Below are 21,020 nucleotides of genomic sequence, written 5' to 3'. Positions count from 1 at the left end.
GTTCACGACTCAAACAATTAGCACGCATATCATCATTACGATATAAGAGTAGTGCCCATACCACGAACGAAAGCCCGTGACAATAAAGGAACTATTAATAACAGGCTACATTGTTGTTAGCAGCGACAGACAAGTTTGCGGGAGTTCTTTCCTGGTACAGACTACAGAAATTGTACTTAGTTTATTTAGTTGTTATGTAAATGAATAAATATTTTTCCTTAAGATTTATTTCTAGATGCAGGTTCAAAAGATACGGTGGGTCTGGATCTTCAAAGGAGTCTACCCCACCGAGAGAGGCAAAGATCTACTATTCGTGAGAAGTATGGATCTAAGAATATGATGCTCTGCTAGCTTCTGTGTAGTGGGAACCTACTATCGAGTAACTAGAAGAGCATCTTTTATTTTTTATAATAAATACTGATTTAATAGAATTTTAATATTGTTGTTGTATGTTGATATTGGACAAAAAAATAGTGCAACTTGGCTGTATAAAGTCATACCCTTAGGCTAGAAGCAAAGAAAAATAACATTATTAACGGTGGAACTGTCATGTCAATGTCAATTCGATGCACTTGCACTGTCAATGAGACAAATTGTATGGGGAAATTTATCTGATCTCCATTTTTAGCAAAATTTGATATTTTTGACAAAAATTATGTAAGAGTACAATATTTTATTACATCAATTAAACTTTGATTGAACCATGATGAATTCTTTTCATAATACCGTGAAATGTAAGTAAAATAACAATTTGAGGTTATGATCTTTTATTCATGTATTTTCTATCTTTATTAATACCTTATTATTTTTAGATTTACGGCTAATAAACGTAAAAACTGCGCTCAATACTCTCAAAGAATGCAAGCCAACGCCGTACGTAGTAGAAAAGCCGGCTATAATATCAAAGGCGAAAAGTATAACATTTTCACCTCGAAATGTCAGCGTAGAAATTGCAGATAAAGCGATTATAGGAAAAATAAGGCAAGATCCTGTCCATTACATCCCTATCATAAATCCTAGATCTATTCTACCTTTGATTGATACAAATTGGAAGAAAGATGAGATAGGTCTGCCGGCATTGGAAAAAGAGGAAAAGCAGGCTACGAGATTGATTGTTATCAGAAGGAGGAAAATGAAAAAGCACCAGCGAAGGAAATTGTGGAAGAGGATGAGGCATCGCTGGGCCCGGGTAAATAAATTTAAAAATGTTGACTCTGAATACTGAATATGCGCCAGTCAAACAATTGTTTATGAATTGATAAATTGACTTGATTCTCTGTGATCATCTGATTAAGGAATCCAAATGACCCAAAGCCAAAATAAATAAATTTTGGGCTAGAACTGTAGAAAATGTAAATTTTGTCTGAAATAAAAAGTCGTCTGCAATCATCTCATTCCCTTTGTTGTGAGTTGCGATAACTAGTTTTGCCTGTACTTTTTCTTTTTTTCTTCTAAATTTTTGACAAGGCTTGAGTGCACTTTGTGTGCCTATGTCAGCCTCATGGGGGATCTCTAATATAAACTTAGCCTGTACTTTAAATTGATTATCTAAATCCATATCAGGTGAAGCAACGCCGTCGTCAAGTCAAAGAGAAGAACTTCCAAAACAGCCTGTTGGCAATGGTCAAGGAGGCTAATGAGTTTTCTGCGGAGAAATATGTCACAGAAAAGATCCAAAAAGCCAACCATACGCCGCTACCAACACGCTGGAAACACAAGAGGCTTCCAGAGTTCATCATCAGACAGCTGATGGGGCTGGACAAGAAGATTAATTACAAACACACAGACAAGTATAAAGCTTAGTCTGATAATGGATTTGCAATCAAACTACCTACTATTAGCATTTCTATATACACATGCATATGGTTCATCTAGGTGAACTTGGCAGGTGGTCCACGGCCAACCCCGGAAAAATTGTTCACAAATATTATCACACTGTTAGGTGTCATTGAATACATAATTTTATATTACCTAAAAGCAGATATACGTTTAAATGTGACTTTCAAATTTTGCAACTCTTGGTAAAGTAGAGATTTATCAAAAAAAATTTTAGGTATGTATTTTACGGACTACGTTTCAAATAAAGTTTTTGATGTTGTTAAAACCTAAAATTTTGTTGACACCTGAGAGTGTATTATAATAGAATGCATACATACATTATTGAATTAGTTCTATAATATGTAGCAAACATAGTAGTTTATCTGATCTTATTTAGGTAACTATATCAATATTTAACAATGAGGTGAAATGGTACTTTGATTGTATTTCGATAAATAGTAGATGAATAAAGGTGTTATAGAATATATTTATTTGTTTTGGTTTTCACTCAGGAAATGAAAAAATTAGATAGACATGAATTTTTGCTTATATTATGATTCAAAAATTTATCCAGGAATATTTCAGTAAATAAATTAATTTATAAAATGATTTCTTATTTATACATTGGCACGTTTTGATTGAATATTGGGATATCTAATATCGTAAATTCGAAAGTCAGCCTGGCTTTCACGGCTAAACCGCTGGGCCGATTTTGATCGATTGATCGATCGATCGGATTTTCGGTAGGTTGCCGTTAGCGAAGGTGCTGACAATTCTGTACTTATGAATAAAATGGGACAATATTTGCTAAAGCTTTTTTAGCCTAGAACACTAGACAACGCATAAATGTCATAAAACATCTTTGCTATAAATTATATAGCAGGCGCTATCGATTTCTTTTCTAATACAATGTGGGGGATATCGTTGGCTACATATATTAGTGTTACATAACTTTGGAAATATAAACAAATTATTCACCTTCATAAAGTTACAAATACAAAGATGGTACTAAATCCAGAAGATAACGTTAACGCGCGTTATTCTAAGGTCCTTCCCGCCCTAATACCCTTAATGTCCGATAAAACTATTTTGTAGTTCCCTTTCATCTTAACCCTCCTTATGCGATTATTTACAGTTGCCTCCGCATCCTATTTCACGCAATTCAATAAATAACGCCTCTGTGGTATAACAGGGTGCTTTTATAGACCGGTCAAAATTGGAAACAATATGTATACTTTATTTCGTAATTTTAAAAAGTTACTTTTCAAATTAATTCAACAGCGTAGTCTTTCGCCGGCCTACACCTTCCGCTACCATGAGTTGTTTTACCATTAGTATATTTACACTAAATAATTCGAACATTTGGATTTTAACAACAATATTTAATGAAAAATAAACAATGCAGTGATTTTATATAACGAAATTTGAATTCGAAGTTCCCAAAATAAGGCGCCGCCACGCAATTTTAGCTTCTTTAAACCTATCTGCATGCACAGTGTGTCTCGAACATACAGTCAGCTGCAATAATTTTATTAGCAGAAGCTTAATTAATAAAGGTCTGCGTAAACCATATCGTAATTGTAATTGAGTAAGTACAATAATGCCCGAATTCCAACTTATTGCTGCATAATTTTAGGGAATGTGCGCAATATCTGTTTTATCCGACTATAAATAAGTTAATTGGGACTTTAATTAAAGATAAAGGGATAAACATATTGCTATTTGTACCTATAGCCAGCATAACTGTTTTAACACTATCGGACAGTGCCGATGCGAACATTGTGTAGTTTGTATGAGTGCTTTTATTTAGCGCAATGAAAAACCAGCAACGTCATTGACATAAATACCTAACACGAATTTTTTTTTAACGTTTTTTTAACGAATTTATTTATTTTTTTTTTGAACGGATGGAAAACACGGAACTCAGCCTGACACGCATGCAGACGCATATTATACGTTTTTTAGCCGAGTTTTTTTGTAGTTTAAATTTATTTTCCTTGTTTGTTTCATGATGTTTTTGCTTCAATCTTGATGTCCGTGGTGGCCCAAGGTTTATTACTCAATCACTTACGAACCAAATCATTAGTACCTACTTATTTAACTGCAAAGAAAAATTGAAATGTATATATATATGTAGGTAAACCTACTATCTGTTTTGAGTTTGTGTAGTTTTTTTTCCTGTACACCCGCGAACTCTAAAGAATTACATAACTTATACTTTATACAAACTTACACTAAGTAGGTATAATTGAGTTGAATTTTGAAACATGTTTGGCCTATTTTTATACTTACCAAAACCGTTAACGTTTTCAGGCAACTGAAATTCTGACAACCAATTTTCGGACGATAGGTTACCCCGTGTAAGGCGTGTAATGTTTACTCGAACCCTGGGCTTTGGGACATCACAGCTCTGAATGTAACACGCAACAAATAATTGGTTTCCTTTTTTTCTCTTTAATAAACTTGCCATAGACCTGAGCATTCATAAAGGAGCCTATCCACGCTTAATTTGATTTGGAAATGCACGTGGAATTTGCGACCTGAACAAGGTCGCGGACTGTTGAGCTAACTTTTAACGACGCCACAATAAATGCGTTGATCATTATTTCACATATATGAATCACGAGGTAGGAGGTAAGAGGTTTTACGTGTTCCAGGTATTCTCTCTAAATTGACAAAAAACTTGAAGCTTGATGACTTCAATAAATTTAATCTATCTTTTTGTTAGATACAAACAATCATATTTTATTACATTTCATTTGTTTTATCGAAGGATTAGGTAAATTATCAAGACTCGAATATTATATAACAATATATAATCAATATATCAGAATATAACATATCAACAACATATTCGTATGTAATTACTAAAACATGACATATAAATAATAACAGTGAGTGAGGCTTGAGCGCTAAAGGTTCCGTATTAATGATTTATTGTGTACAGGGTGACTTTTTGATCACTTTGGACTTTTTGTCTATATACATGCTCAGTCCATTATAATACTGAACAACTTTTCGTATGGGAGTAACCCCGAAATCAGCTGTTCCATACAAAATCAAATGGCTAACTTGAGGATAAATGTATGGAGCACCTGATTTTTTTCGATATTTCGGAGTTACCATACGAAAAGTTGTTCAGTATCAAGGACAGAGCATGTATACAAAAAATACAAAGTGATCAAAAACTCCACCTCATTACAACAAACACAGTACATTCGCATCTATACAAAGTATGGTGTTTTGTTTGTCGTAATTAGAGAAACTTAGAAAAATCGTCCCAAATGGCGTATTTTATAGAGTAAATCAAAATATGTAAAAAGCATGTTTTTTAGGTTTGTAGTATATAATTCCCTTTCAGGGGTTGGCCTACATAGTCAAGAGTAGGTAATACATAGGCTATAAATTAGAGATCACCAAACGGGAAAGCATTGGTGGATACCAATGCTTTCCCGTTTGGTCTATTTTAACCTTTGGTTTATTGTAACTAATATTACAAATGCGAAAATAAGTTTGTTACCTCTTAACGCTCCATCTACTCAACCAATCTTCAAATTTTGCACAGGTACATGTAGTTTGAAGTATGTAGAAGGACATAGGGTAAGTACCTTTCATCCCGGAAAATTAACGCGGGCGAAGCCACGGGCAAATGATATTCTGTAATAACATACTGTAAAGAATAATCTAATCCTCGTAACATGTAGATAATTAGATATACATAGGTATCTACTCCCTACATTACGTTTCAAAAGGTGCTCTTTACCTAATGATAGCCAAAGAAGACAGATTAATGGAACCCTAATTTGGTCGAGAACACAGTCTCATAAGTATTTATTATGAGTTGCTGAATCATATGTTGGTCGTAATAGATAAGTATCTTTGTCCAAGTCATGTTTGTTTTAGTATATCTTAAACGTTTAAATATACTTCGATAGACCGAGGAGTAGACGTGTTTGGACACAGTTACTAAGCTATATTCAAATTACATTTTAATGATTAAACCAATAAGTATTAGTGAGTTAATAAAGTTATAGAGAAATCTTGCAGTTTAGTGTATTTAAAATAAAAATAAAATTGCATAGGAAAAATTAGGTAAGTTAGTCAAATTTGTTTAATAATTTGTTCTTCTTGGCAATTTAGGTTTTATTTTACGGGTACAGACTCTGTATTGGCAGACATTGCATTTTCATCTCTCTATGGGGTCAACTGGTTGAAATGAAACTCCATATGAAATGAAGTTCCAGGTAAGACTGAACTGACCTACAGAAAACATGGTAAAAAAAACAATGTTTAGATCTTTAGGGAAAATAAAAAAATGCAAAACAGTATTATAAGTGAAGGCGGTAACAGTTTATTTTTTCCTAAATATCCCGGGGCGAATATCAGCGAAGCCCCGTGGCGCAGCTAGTTCATTTTAAAATAAGGTATTTTACTCCATTTTCAAATGATAACAGTATAGTTATACTATAATATATAGGTATATAGATTACCTATTATCTTTATACTTTTATATAATAAAACAAAAGTCTGGCTGTATGTCCTCGCAATAAACTCAAAAACGACTGCACGGATTTTCGTATGATTTTCACCAATAGTTAGTGTGGTTCCTGAGGAAGGTTTTCGTATATAATTTATCATGTTTTTACTCGAGCGAAGTTTGGAATAATTCCAAATATTTGGATAATTTATCATATTAATTGTTCATGATTATGTATTATTTATTTTGTGATAACTTTTTGACATAACCTTATATTTATCGCAAATATAGATAGGTAGTGCTATATTTTTATTTTTCGGATTACAATTTCATTCGTTTTATAATACAAGCTTGCACGACACATTTTACCTAATTTCGCTTGTAAAGAGCTGGAATTTTCCCTTCATCAACTTCATTATGACAATGCATTATTGTGATAAGGTTGTCGTGATAGTGATATTGATAGTGATTGATAGTGATATTGATAGTGATATTACATTTGAGTCGGTTTTCATTTCACCCAGTAATGATAAAGAGATATCCTAATTTGTATAATGTTCTTTCGTAATGTTAGCACGTAGCTCTAAAAATTAGATTGACAAATACTTATTTTGATCGATTAACCATTCGATACGTCAAATCGACAATGATAATATTTATATGTTTCATTTCGCAGTGCGATGCTTGTGAATTTATGCGTGCTTACACTCGCTTGCCTGTTCGCCTGGCTTTACTTGCGATGGACTAAAGTGAGGTCATACTGGTCCGATAGGGATGTCCCACACCTACCACCCCACCCCGTCTGGGGCAGCCTCACTTTCCTGCAACAAATAAATGTGGTAAGTACTTCATACTTTTCCTCACTGTTTTCATGACTGGCTTTCGTGGCGTGGCGACCGCTCTATATATCATCCCGTGGAGGTCGTACGAGGCGACTCATAGGCTTGTCAGTTGTTAGGTAACAATAGCATTCATAAAGAGGTGGTCGGTTGTAGCGAACTTTGCATTTTTTTTTTCAAAATTGACTGTTGAGCCTTGGTCATGTAATGTTTGTTAACCGGTACATATTAATCAAGTGGATATAACAAAAAAATATGTTTTGGGTCACCAAATGCACCAAAACTGGAAACACTTTTTTCTCCCAATCATTCATCGTGTAGGGTATCATTTAATATTTGTCTTAAAAAAATATTAGGAATGTCTACAGACTACTTCTTTGATATATGCAATTTATGCAATTTTTTTGAATTTTACCTGTATCCAGTGGACAAGTGAAGAAAATTGTGATAGTCCAAATCCTACCTAATATTATACAATACAATACAGATATTCTTTACTAGCGTTTGCCCGCGGATTCGCCCGCGTGAACTTCCCACGGGAACAGTTATTTTCCGGGATGAAAGGTACTATGTGTCCTTCTCCATACTACAATGTGCCAAATTCCAAAAAGATTGGTCGAGTAGATAGAGCGATGGGTAATAAACAAACAGACTTACTTTCGCATTTCTAATATTAGTTGTCAAAAGAGAGAAATATACAGAAAATTAAAACATCAAAGGCACAAGGTGGGTTTATCGCCAAGGCGATATTTTTCTATCGACCTTAATGTGGGAGTAGAATAAAAGATAAGAGAAAAGGCGAATAGTAAATGCGAAAGTAAGTTTGTTTATTACATCTCCACGCTTTAAATGCTCAATCTATCTTCTTGAAACTTTGCGTATATGTAGTTAGCAGTACGGAGAAAGATATAGGCTTTTCATCCCCTCATGAAAAGGCTGTGTCTACTGTCTGTCAGTCATCACCTAGGCCGGTTGATTGTTTTTTTAATTAAAATTCTTTTTGATCGCTTAAATAATGATCTACTAGAATTATATTAGAAATCACCTTTGCTGTAACGTTACATTAATAGCGAATATTATTTATCAACAACAAAACAATAGCAGATAAACAAACAAACACGCTTGATAGATCATCAATACATATAATAAAATTGAAGAGCGGCCAAATTTGTACATTGGATTTTTTTTTTAATTCTTCGTGGAATATACTTTGTTACTGATATAGATGACGAAAATATAGTTTTGGAAATTTTTGTCTGTCTGTCTGAACGCGCATCACTCGAAATCTATTGGACCGATTTGCTTGAAATTTGGTACGTACGTAACTTATACACCGGGTTAACATCTTAAATACATTTCATCCCGGTAAATGGTCAGGTTCCCGTAGGATACTAATTATGAATCAAAAATGTCTCGGAATCCCGAGTTAACATCTTATAGACATTTCATCCCGGAAAATGAGGAGGGTCCTGTAGGAAAATTAAAATAACCATCCACGGAGCCGATTTACTTTAAACTTTTGTAGAAAGGTGTAAACATTTTTTTTATCGATTTAAGTCTGATATAGATATAATTATATAAGGTATTTTCAATTTACTTTTGTTATATTTTACTTTTAAAATGCGCTATGGTTTTGCTCAGACAAAATGATATGTATACTACCGAAATAAATCACTAGATGGCGCCACTAAATCTTTTAAATCTCTAAATCACGCTATGGTGTCTCTCTCACAAATCCATACTGATATTATAAAGAGGTAAGCGTTTGTGAGTTTGTTTGAGGCGTGTAATCTCCGATGCTACCAAACCGATTTAAAAAATTATTTCACCATTAGAAAGCTACATTATCGGAGATTGCTATAGGCAGTTTTGAAATAAAGTAATATTCATCCAGATCAATCAACATTTATAAAGTAAACCGAAACAAAAAAGCGCTAACGAAAATCTTTACGTGCGCTGGCATTGATTATACATGCATATAATTCACTACAAAAATATAGGTATTTAGTAGATCCATAAAAAAGTCCGCGACACAATACTATCTTTTATAATTAAGTATCTATAAATAAATAAATTATAAATAAATATATTAGGACAAATCACACAGATTGAGCTAGCCCCAAAGTAAGTTCGAGACTTGTGTTATGGGATACTAACTCAACGATACTATATTTTATAACAAATACATAAATAGATAAAGATCCAAGACCCGGGTCAATCAGAAAAAGATCATTTTCCATCATGACCCGACCGGGGATCGAACCCGGGACCTTTCGGTTCAGTGGCAAGAACTTTACCACTGCGCCACCGAGATCTATAAGACATTTTATATGTAAAATAATATCGTAAATTAAAAGGTGCACTTTTACAGTTATTATTAACACAAGCATATTAATCCTTGGATTAAAAAGTATTGAGTAAACATTGAGATTATTCATCATCAAGAGAATTTCACGAAGATAATTTTTGTCCTTTACAGTACATAAATTGGATTAATAGATTCTGAAATATCGTGAAATTAAAAAATACGGACGCCGAATTATTTTAAGTAGGTAGATACTTTTATATTGTTGAACACGGCACGCGGCGACGGCGGCTCGCGGTGTAACACAGAGCGCGGTCATAGGCCGCAACGAAATCGTAAGATTTTTACTTGATACTATGTGCACAGGTAATTTTATTTATTTTCGTTGTATTCATACAATAATTGTTATCAGTTGTCAGAACGACTCAGAAGAAGAATATTTATTGCCCATAAAAACAATATTAGTACAAAATAATACAATTGTGCATACACTACGTACTAAGCACTATTGCTAGGCAATCTCTTCCAGCCAGCCCTTGGGTAGTGAGAGAGGATAACAGAAGAGGGTGGGCGCATTGTGGGCGCAGTATGTGTCAATATATCAGTATATAAAAGTTTTCCGTTGCTGAGTGACTGACTGACTGACTGACTGACTGACTGACAAAAAACGTACACCCGAAACTGCTGAGCGGGAAGCTGATATTAGAGAGAGGTTTTTTGGAAATTATTTACAACGAAGTAATGAATACGTGTTTCAGATTTTTCTGAAAATTAACCCTCAATCTCTTCAAAAGGGGGGGTGAAAAATACAATTTTCAAGATACAAAGCTGAAAATTGGCATACTTACTTTTTTGTAGTAAATAACAGTAATAGTAAATACAAAAAATGTTTAATTTACGTTTGTGTAAAATCGTCTTGGAAAATGGGACGGCACGCGTTCCAAAAAGCGGGAGTGGGAGTCGGAGCGGGAAACGGAACGGGACACATTGCGAAAAACATGATGGCACAATATGTAGGAAACCGTACGGGATATCTACATTACATAACAGGAAGTGGGATTGGACAAGATTGCGGGGCGAGACTCGCAGCGGGAAACAGGAAACTCAACTAAAGATTCTCATCTTTAATAAATGCGAATTTGAATCATTGTTACAGAATACGCGATAAAAAAATTACTGATATTTTTCTATGACATTCACGCGGGCGAAGCCGCGGGCAAAAGCTAGTCCTTATATAAAACTTTTGCGTTACTGAGTGACTGACTGACAGACAACGCACAGCCGAAACTACTGGGCGTAGAAAGCTGAAATTTGGTATGGAAGTTCCTACGACAGTGTAGGGGAGCACTAAGAAGGGATTTCCTGAAATTTCCACGGGATTTTTACTCACATACGAAGTTGTGGGCAAAAGCTAGTTCATTATATTTTTACCCGAGCGAAGCCGAGATGAGCCGCTAGTGTACTTGTGATATTAATTGGGATAGGTAGAATAATTAACAACAATAATAAACTGACAATGAAACGCGAAAGAAACAAAGAAAGAAGAAAAAGCATTTCTGAAATATTAACATCAATTTTCAGGGACTATGGTTCAAAAATATCTACTCCAAGTTCCAATCTCCGTACTTCGGCATCTGGCTGTTCTGGCGGCCGGCGCTGGTCGTCAACTGTCCGGAAATCGGCAAGAGGATCCTGGTCAAAGATGCTGATAACTTCAGAGACAGGTTCCTCAGCTCTGGCAAGAACGACCCCATTGGAGCTTTAAACATATTCACTGTCAATGTTAGTATGCGTTTTTGTTATTATTAGTATTAATTTAGAGCTTTCTTTTCTGAACGGAAAGTTCATATTCATTCTGATTGCAAAGACTTCATAAGCGTAATCGGCCTAAATCTAGCATCTTCCCAAGACCTTAATAAACGTGTTCAGTTTAAATTGTTCAAAATTTTCACAAGACCTTGTAATGGATGTGGACAAGCCAAATTTGTCATAATGTATTATCTTTCAGGAGCCCCTCTGGTCATCGATAAGGAGACGCCTGACATCTGTATTCACGTCATCCAAACTCAAATCAATGCATGGACTATTTCAGCAGAAGAGTGTGGAATTGGTGCAGCGCATCCAAACAGATCTTAAAGCCGGAAAAAAATTTGATACAAGAGTGAGTTGGAATCATATCCTCTACTAAAATAGGAGAATAGTTTGATTTTAGCCATCTATCTTCTGTGATGACATTTCATCCTTTGTGGTGTCATCATCTAGCAGGAGCAAGCGCCCTGTCACTGTATTGGAATCTGAATTCCACTAGCAAACTGGTTTTCTAAATTTAGAGAATTTTTGGAGATTTGTCGACCTTGTCGGGGCTAAAATAATTTAAATCATATTTATTCACGTAACTTCTTCCTGTCCTGTGTCCCTCGGCAGTATTAGTTTCGACATTGGGGCTTTCAAGAAAAGTTTTCATCGCTTTTTTAGAACTTCGGCAACGCACCGGTGGCCGGTATCGGGTTGCCGGTGTCCATGGCCTGTGGTGTTTGCTTACCATAAGGCGATCTGCATGATCGTTTGCCCACTATACTATAAAAATATATATGGTTATAATGTTCAAATTTATCTGATGGCTTTCAGAGTTTGTACACGGATTACACCACAGACATCATCGGCATCGCCGCATTTGGAGTGGACAGTAACGCGACGATCACGGGAGAGAGTCACATGAGGACAGTCACCAAGGATTTTATGGAGTACAGTTTCTGGAGGGGCATGGCGTGGACTTCGATCTTCTTCTTCCCTTCGTTAGTCGATATATTTGGGTAAGCAAGCAATACTTTATTTCTCGTAATAAGATACACACACAAGTCACATATATATTCCAAACATCAGAGCTCGGCTGAAAGCATGACAGACGGGACAAAAAGACAGACGCATTTATAATATTAGTATGAATTATCAACAGGTTCACTATGTTTCCGAAGAAGACAACAGACTACTTTAGGAAGGTATACCACTCCATTGCGAAGCAGCGCAGCGCTGAGGGGAGCGGCAAGAAGGACCTCGTCGACGCTCTGCTGAAGATCAAGCAGGACTCCTTGAACACCAATGAAGGTGATGATTTTTAGAGTTACATACACGTAGTGTCAAAAGAAAGCTTGCTAGAAGGCTCTAAATTTTCAAATTCAAAGTTCTTTATTCAACAAATTATATAGAATATCCATACAGTTCCATAGAATTTTCCGGCCTACCTCATACGAAGATGAGGGCATAAGATATTAGCGCTCTGTCCCGTTTCATTTTGTGTATTTCTAATAAAGAAAACTAGACTAAAATAGATGAAGTCAAATTTAGTTTTGCACTGTCTCGAATCCCGCGCGCGCACCGAGCGCCAAGGGCTAGAATACGTAAGTTTATGGCTAGATAGGCTTTATGTATATCAAATCGTATCCTATTTGAAGCAAATAAATAGATTTATGACACGACTGATGATGACATTATATATTTTGCAGGAATAAGCGATGATGCTCTCATAGCACAGGCTGCGGTCTTCCTTCAAGGTGGGTTTGACACTTCCGGCTCAGCTCTTACGTTCATCACTTACGAATTGGCGTATAATCAAGAAGTTCAGGTATTTGATTCTGTAATTTATTATTGTTTTTATTAGTTACCATTAATAAGTACTACTAGTAACATGATTTGTTTGCTTTTTCGACTCGAAAGAAGAAAAACTATATTTTAAAATAAAATTACTGAAAATTACGTAATGGTGTATGCAAATAAGTGTCTGATAAGATTTATGGTTAAAACATGAAGTAACTAAAAATTTTCACAGCTATATGTAGAGTAGACACATGATTTGAACTAGTCAAGTACTAGGTATTCAAAATAGTATTATCTTTTCAGGAAAAACTTTACAACGAAATTGCGGAGCTTAAACAAAGAATTGGTGATAAACCACTCCAGACTGACGATCTCACCAATTTGACGTATTTGAATTGTGTTATAAATGGTAAGTACTCCTGATCACATCGGATCCTGGGCTGCAACGCTTACGGCCGCGGAAGAAACCGAGAAAACTCTGCGATGAGAGACAGTGAGAAAGACTCAAGATTTTTAATACTCAGGGGCCTTGTGCAAGCGAAGTTCTTGTGAATTGATGAAAATTAAAAGTAATCTCCATCAATTTACTGCAATAATTCTCGAAGAATTTCGTGAATTTTCTGGAAATACATAAACTGTGGTTTACCATGTCTCTTTTTATTACATATGGAAGATTATCAACCTTATTAGTATAGTTTTCGTTTGATACTCTATGAACCAGCCAGAAGGAGGAAGGAGGAAGCCAGCTGGAAGGAGGTCTGTACCCAGCAGTGGGTCACGGAGGGCTGCAAAATGATGATGAGGGCACACATCGATGAAAGTTATTCCTACTAACAAAATAATCTTTTATTAACTTCAGAAGCAATAAGAAAATACCCCCCTATGGGTTTTCTGGACCGCATAGCTGCTAAAGATTACAAGATCGACGATAACCTGACAATACCAGCTGGAACACCGGTGTATGTGAATGCTATCGGGATGCACTACGACCCCAAGTACTTCCCAGACCCTGAGCAGTTCAATCCTGATAGATTTCTGCCTGAGAACGAGAAGAATATTCCGGCAAATGTGTTCATGCCTTTCGGTGATGGTCCTCGGAATTGTATAGGTAAATAAATCCCATCTAAAGGAAAAATAAATATTTAATTTATAGCTCAAAATGAAATCACTTATTCAGAAATTAGACCTTCATAGGCAATTTTTCACGTCATATTATAATTAAATGATATCTACCAAAGCTACAAACTACTAGCATTTCGGAACGGCCACTGCTGAGAAGAAATGCCGAAAGAAACTCATTCAAACAGTGTTGGCTCCTATCATGCCAGAAGGGCTTACCATTGTTTAAAGTATACATTTATGTATAATTTTTTTAGCTATTAGTTAGTGACTAGCTTTTGCCCGCGGCTTTGCCCGCGTGAATTTATCTGCGAAAGCGGAAAAGACAATACAATACAATACAATACAAATACTCTTTATTGCACCAAAAAGAAAAAATACACAGAAAACAATTTGTAATAAATATAAGAAGGTACAAAGGCGGACTTATCACTAAAGCGATCTCTTCCAGTCAACCTTTAGGTGGAAGGAGACATATATATATAAAAACATTTAGGCGCAGTAAAACAAACTACCAAATATATAATTACATACACTATATATAAATAAATACATTACATACAATATACATACATATATAAGCATACCAAATACACATATACATATACATATAAATACATATATATACATACATAAATATCATTATATAGAAGGAAATACATGTACAATAAAATTAGGATACGTTAGATAGATAGTGAGACTTAACGAGTTGCTTAAATTTGGTCAGAGTCTGGGCATTCCGAATATCTAAAGGAAGAGCATTCCAAAGACGAACAGCCTGAACAGAGAAAGATTTGGAGAAAAATTTAGAATTAGCTACGGGAAATCTGAGTCTCAAGGATACCGTGCTGCGCAAACTACGAGAGGAGCTGCGATCATCACCGACAAATTTGAAACGGTCCTTGAGATAAGGTGGGAAATAGGGATTGAATAAAATTGAAAAAAGCATGGATACAATATGCAAATTACGACGAAGTCTAATGGGAAGCCAGTTTAACTGGGAACGGAACGTGGAAACGTGGTCATATTTACGAAGTCCATAAATGAAACGAATAGCGAGATTCTGCAGGCGTTCGAGTTTGTTCAGCTGTTCTTCTGTAAGGTCAAGAAAGCAGCAATCAGCGTAATCAAGGATAGGGAGAAGAAGAGATTGTGCAAGCGCAATTTTGGTGTTAATGGGCAAGAAATTACGAAGCCGTCTGAGCGAACCAAGTGTAACAAATGTCTTCCGACTAATTTCTTTCATGTGGACTGACCAAGATAAAGTTGTATCAAACACCAAACCCAAATTTCTAACGGACTCGCAAAAGAAAATGGTTTCATTGTTAAAACTTAGGGATGGCAAAGAATTCCAGTCTACGCGTGAAGTAAAATAAGGACTACCGATAATTATAGCTTTAGTTTTTGAAGGATTTACCAAAACACCAAAAGATTTACTCCAGCTAGATAATCGCTCCAAATCGTCGTTCACAATGGCAATTGAAGAAGGTAAGTCAGCTAACGACGAGTGATAATAAATTTGCAAGTCGTCAGCATACAGGTGGTAGGAAGACTGAAGATTATCAGTGATATTATTAATAAAAAGCGCAAATAACAACGGAGAAAGCACGCCACCTTGAGGTACCCCGGCCGAAATCCAGCACCACGAAGACTTTTTGTCCTCAATGCGTACGCATTGTTGACGGCCGCCCAGGTATGAACCGAACCAGTTAATAGCTGATGGAGATATGTTCAGAGTGCGCATCAGACTTAGCAGAACGTCATGATCGACAGTATTAAATGCATTCGTGAAATCTAATAAAGTAAGGATAGTCAACTGCGAATTGTCCATGGCGAGACGAAGGTCGTCAGTTATTGTTAGAAGGGCCGAGGTTGTGCTGTGTCCAGCACGAAACCCCGACTGATACACATTAAGTAGGCTATTTTTATGAAGGAAAGAGTTTAATTGTAACTGAACTAAACGTTCCAGAATTTTAGATAGGAAAGGAAGAATAGAAATAGGACGGAAGTCGGAAAATGAGGAAGGATTAGGTTTTTTAGGAAGTGGAGTAATGAAGGCAGTTTTCCACGTTGAAGGAAAGCAACCAGAGGAGAGGGAGTTGTTAAAGATTTGTGTAATAACAGGCAGGATAATATCAAGAATCGGAAGTATCATTTTGCGACTAATATCGTCGGAACCTACTGCATTAGAAGTCACTGCAGAAACACACTCTTGAACATCACATTCAGCCACTGGAGTAAAAGAAAAGGAAGAAAAGTCGGGGGGTGAAAGTGACTCGAGGTGGTTTAATATGGAAACTTTATCATTGCCACCGAAATTACTGGAAGAGGAAAAGTGCCTGTTAAGGCCGTTTATGTCAAGGTTATTTGAGATGTTGTGGTTTTTCTTTCCTACTCCCAGAGACTTTAGAAATTTCCAGACTTTGCCTGGGTCACCGTTTTCTACGGATTTATGAATGTGACGGCGTTGGGCTTCCCTGCACATCCTGTTGCAGACATTGCGAGCCTCGACGTATTTAGAACGATATCTATCAGGATCAGCTTTAAATTTTGACTTTGCACTATACTTTTTAGCAATGCAAGCTTTTATTTCATCAGTCAGCCAGGGTGCAGGTAAATGCTTGACTTTAACTGGACGAATTGGGGCATGTTTGTCGTACAATGCTAACAACAGAGCGTTAAAAGTCGCAATTTGATCGTCAATTGAAGCAGAGTCGAAAACAGATGCCCAGTTACATTCAGCGGCATCCTCGCGCAAGGACTCAAGGTTTATGGCACCAAAATTACGCTGCAGAAGAATTTTGGACTTAAATTTTGGAGGGCGAATTTTATAGGAAAGATATAACAGATCATGGTAAGAAAATATGTCAGCATTGACTTGGCCATGAATAGAAACAAGATCGGAAGAGGACACTAGAATAAGATCAAGGAGGGAGGGAATACAATTAGGAAAGTGATGGGTGGTATCTATAGGTAAAATGGCCAAATTACAAGCATCGACAATTGATTTTAAAGTTTTAGCACGACTGTCATCTTTTGCTAAGCATGTATTAAAGTCACCCATAATAATAGTATGTTTATAGGCAGGCACAATGTCTTCCAAGAGAGTCTCTAAAGATGAGAAATAACTAATATTAGACGAAGAACTATAGAAGACACCAAGAAGAACGGGATCATGAGAAAAGGTGACTTCAATAAAGAGATATTCAGCCTCCTTGGAAGAATCGGCCACCTGAGAAGTGTGAATGATTTTAAAAGGGATGTGGGATCTAAGATAAATCGCAACGCCACCTCCACCTTTGTCAGTGCGGTCATTGCGAATTAGCTGGAAGCCAGGTAAAGAGTAAGAAGTAGAGGGGTGGCAGGAATTGAACCAGGACTCTGACACAAATATAGCATGTATGTTTTTGCTATCAAAAGTCGCAAGCAAATCTGGATAATGTGCCGGAATACTTTGTGCGTTGATGTGAACAGCATTAAAGTTTTTGTGCACGTTTGAAAAAACATCATCAAGAATCTCGTTCAAAGGAGGAGTAATAGAATAAAAACTGTCATCACTACTAGTGGAAGATGCAGAGAAAAAGTTATCTTGTACACTACACATAATATATAAAAAATAAAAAAAGATACTCAAATATAAAAGATAATAAATAACAAATAATACTAAAGACTACAAATATAATACTATACTAAAGACTACAAATATAAATACACCTTACCACCCGCCAGCAAAACCGACAGAAACTATGCCATTGGTAGGATACATATATTTTAAGTCTATGGTAGGATACGATTAAAATAAAATGATCAAAAAAGAGCAAAAAAAAAAAAACACAAAGCTGATAATGTGTATGCCAAATTAAAAAAAAAAAAAAAAAACGATTTTAAACAAATGGCATTGACATAACAACATTCAGCTGTCAAAGTCAGGAAGTGACAGTGACAATGTCAAAGGAAAATGTGAAGTGTGGTGTGGTGAAAAGTTTTACGATAAGTTTCGCAAACATAAAAAACAAATTTACAAACACTAAATGGAGGTAGAGGAACCAACCTATTGAAATTTGAGTCACGGACGACTTGTGAACAAAATGGCCAACAAGGACGAGTGGTTACAATATGATTAGGATGTGGAGCACAATCGGATACTATTTTTTGTTGACTCTTCGGACTCGAGACGTCGCTGTCGCAACCGCAGCTTTCGCGGGCGCCGCTGCAGGCTGGGGAGCCGGCGTCGACGCCGATGCCACGCCTGGTTTCGCCGCCCGCGAACTTTCGCCAACGGTTGGGACCTCACGCAATCTGTCTATATCCTCCAAGGCGTAGACCCGATGTTTCTGCCCGTTGTGCCCGATGACGAAGATGCAGCCATCTCGCGTCCAGCATTTAGTAATACCAAAGTGTTGACGAGCGGCCATAAACACTAGATGTCTTGTTTTGGTCAGATACTCCGACAGTGTCAAACCCGTCCCTTTAAGACCGGTCTTAGCATGCCAGAATTTGTCCTTATAACATATGTTTACAAATTCAATAAGAATCGGCCTTGGCTTCTTACCACCCCTGTTTTGTCCTATGCGATAGCAGCGAGCAACATCTGCAATGGAGAAACTATCTAAATTCAGACTGTCTGTAGCCATCACAGCAATTCTTTGCACCAGCTCCTCATTAGGACTCTCAGGCAACCCGTGAAGTAGTAGCATATTACGCCGAGTGGACATCTCGAGGTGATCCTGGTGTTTCATAAGTAGTTCTACTTGACTTTGTAGAGTGCCCATGGCTGTAGATATGAACTGCTGAAATGTGGAGAAGTCAGTGGACAGTGATGTGAGTGTTGGGGAAGGATTGGCCTGTCTTAGGTTTTCTTCAAAATCCGCCATCTTGTTATTGAACAATGTCATTAGATCAGTGATCGATTTTTGAATAGATTCCATAGTGAAGTGGTGAAATGTATGAAGGAAACTAAACTGCTGGCAGGTAGTATGCTTTATATGCAACTGATAAACATATACTTTTACACACAGAACACAATAGAAATAATTATATTTTAAATAAAACTGGAGAGACAAAAAATCACAACTGATAGTTTTAATGCTACCCACACAACCCCCACACAAAAGACATGATTTTTATACAAACTTTCACCCCCATTATAGACATTAGCGGGTTGATTTTTGAAAAAATAAATAAACTATGTTTAAACGATCGATTTTGACGAAATTTGGTATGCATCCCATATCATATTTCATAAAAATCGAACAAGCGGTTTAGCCGTGAAAAGGCAGACAGACAGGCTTTAGCATTTATTGTTTTGGACGAAGTTAATAAATACCGCTTGCGCTTTCTTAAAATGATTACTTAGTTCGCGTTTCTCTTTCTTGTGTGAACTCAACGGAAGACATGATGACGTATTTTTTTCTGTTATCGTTGTAAGAAATAAATCCTTTCCAGCTTATATTTAACTTTCAATGTATGTAGTTATGTGATTGTGTAATAATTAAATGCAATTTTGATGTTGATGTATCTGTTGGCGGGTGGAGGCTAGCAACTCAATTTTGAAGCAGATATTTTCAACAGATTGAGCTGAGGAAGCTGGCGCAGCGATAAAGCGCTGTCTGATCGCGATAAACTCAAGAACTAATGAACGGATTTTCATAAGGTTTTCACCAATAGATAGGTAGTGTGGTTCCTGAGGAAAGTTTAGGTGTATAATTCATGTTTTTACACGGGACCGGATGGCAGTTTGTTGTTAAATATAGTATCGTTGAGTTAGTATCCCATAACACAAGTCTCGAACTTTGGGGCTAGCTCAATCTGTGTGATTTGTCCTAATATATTTATTTATTTGTTAAAGTTAATCCTTATTGCAGGCATGCGTTTCGCCAAATTAAACCTGTGCGCGGCTCTTGCGCACGTGTTCCTGCACTACCGTGTGCGCCCTCTGGCGGGCTTCCTCAAGCCCAACGACCTCGAGATCGAGAAGAATGCCATCTTCTTAATGCCAGGCGCCATAAACCCAGTGGAGTTCGTGCCCAGGAGTGACGAATTTAAATAAAGCTTATTCAATCTCTGACGTTGTTTGTTTTAAGGCCATGCCTCGTTGCTTAGTTGCGCGCCGACTTTCTGACGTCTGTCGACAGATAATGTAGAAATTGTATGGAGATCCGAAGTACCTCGACGCATATCAGTATTGTCAGTATCAAAAGCGATAGAAAACAATGGGGACAATTAACTTCATATGTACTCCATATGCAGTTAATATATTTCTTTTATCTGTGGAGTTAATTATCAACAACCATATATTTCGATAAATTTGTTATACTTACGTAAGTTTTTTGTACGTTCGTTTTTGAGACGGGTATTTATACATAAGTAGTAGTAGGCACTATTTTTCGGCAGACTTCTGATCCCAAGTCTTGGTTTTGGATTGTTCTGGTCTCTATTAGTCCCACAAAGAGACCTCGTATTTATTTTTCTTCAATGTCTCCAATAGACATAGAAGACTATACTATTATTATAAAGAGGTAAGCGTTTGTGAGTTTGTGGCTTTGTGAGTTTGTATGTTTGACTCCGAACTACCGAACTGATTTAAAAAATTCTTTCACCATTAGAATGGTACATTATCCAAGATTGCTATAGGCTATATTTTATTTCAAAATCCCAACGGGAGCAAAGCCCCGGACAACATCTAGCATATTATATGTAGAGATTATTTCCCTTAGAAATGCTACTTCCTTGGTTGAGCTTCTGGAGAATAACGGAATTTTTAAACACTTTGTAAATAAATAAAGCGGCCTAGTGCGAGCCTTGGAACGGTTAAGTCAAGTTTCAACAGTATAGTAGTTATAGTTTCGGAAAAAAGTGGCCATGACAT

The 21,020-nt window shown here is 36.5% G+C and overlaps 2 protein-coding genes across 4 annotated transcripts; both read left to right on the top strand.

Moving 5' to 3' along the window:
• The first annotated feature begins 565 nt into the window (after window positions 1-565).
• On the top strand, window positions 566-2,305 carry LOC128676029 (uncharacterized). Its single transcript, XM_053755921.2, has 3 exons — window positions 566-734; window positions 813-1,189; window positions 1,564-2,305. The coding sequence occupies exons 1-3, from the start codon at window positions 704-706 to the stop codon at window positions 1,801-1,803; spliced, it is 648 nt and encodes a 215-aa protein (XP_053611896.1). The 5' UTR covers window positions 566-703; the 3' UTR covers window positions 1,804-2,305.
• Window positions 2,306-5,748: 3,443 nt separating this feature from the next.
• LOC128675830 (cytochrome P450 6k1-like) lies at window positions 5,749-20,216 on the top strand. Of its 3 annotated transcripts, none has more exons than XM_053755524.2 (10): window positions 5,749-5,910; window positions 6,972-7,134; window positions 11,021-11,221; window positions 11,448-11,600; window positions 12,068-12,252; window positions 12,396-12,544; window positions 12,943-13,061; window positions 13,337-13,442; window positions 13,893-14,141; window positions 20,017-20,216. In XM_053755524.2, the coding sequence occupies exons 2-10, from the start codon at window positions 6,976-6,978 to the stop codon at window positions 20,199-20,201; spliced, it is 1,506 nt and encodes a 501-aa protein (XP_053611499.1). In that variant the 5' UTR covers window positions 5,749-5,910; window positions 6,972-6,975; the 3' UTR covers window positions 20,202-20,216. The 3 variants fall into 3 exon arrangements, with proteins under 3 accessions (XP_053611499.1, XP_053611501.1, XP_053611500.1); XM_053755526.2 differs by lacking the exon at window positions 5,749-5,910 and adding an exon at window positions 6,619-6,736; XM_053755525.1 differs by lacking the exon at window positions 5,749-5,910 and adding an exon at window positions 6,802-6,864.
• The last annotated feature ends 804 nt before the right edge of the window (window positions 20,217-21,020 follow it).

The sequence above is a fragment of the Plodia interpunctella genome, chromosome 15 (assembly GCF_027563975.2).
Source record: "Plodia interpunctella isolate USDA-ARS_2022_Savannah chromosome 15, ilPloInte3.2, whole genome shotgun sequence".
Taxonomy (NCBI): Eukaryota; Metazoa; Arthropoda; class Insecta; order Lepidoptera; family Pyralidae; genus Plodia; species Plodia interpunctella.
Note: the sequence above shows the minus strand (reverse complement) of the source record. Positions and strands in the feature narration are given on the sequence as shown.

Coding starts and splice junctions, on each gene's coding strand:
- LOC128676029 (XM_053755921.2), top strand. CDS start 704: ATGATGAATTCTTTTCATAATACCGTGAAAT. Junction 735..812: donor TTTTCATAATACCGTGAAAT/GTAAGTAAAATA, acceptor TATTATTTTTAG/ATTTACGGCTAATAAACGTA. Junction 1,190..1,563: donor TGAGGCATCGCTGGGCCCGG/GTAAATAAATTT, acceptor AATCCATATCAG/GTGAAGCAACGCCGTCGTCA.
- LOC128675830 (XM_053755524.2), top strand. CDS start 6,976: ATGCTTGTGAATTTATGCGTGCTTACACTCGCTTGCCTGTTCGCCTGG. Junction 12,253..12,395: donor TCGTTAGTCGATATATTTGG/GTAAGCAAGCAA, acceptor AATTATCAACAG/GTTCACTATGTTTCCGAAGA. Junction 13,062..13,336: donor CGTATAATCAAGAAGTTCAG/GTATTTGATTCT, acceptor TTATCTTTTCAG/GAAAAACTTTACAACGAAAT.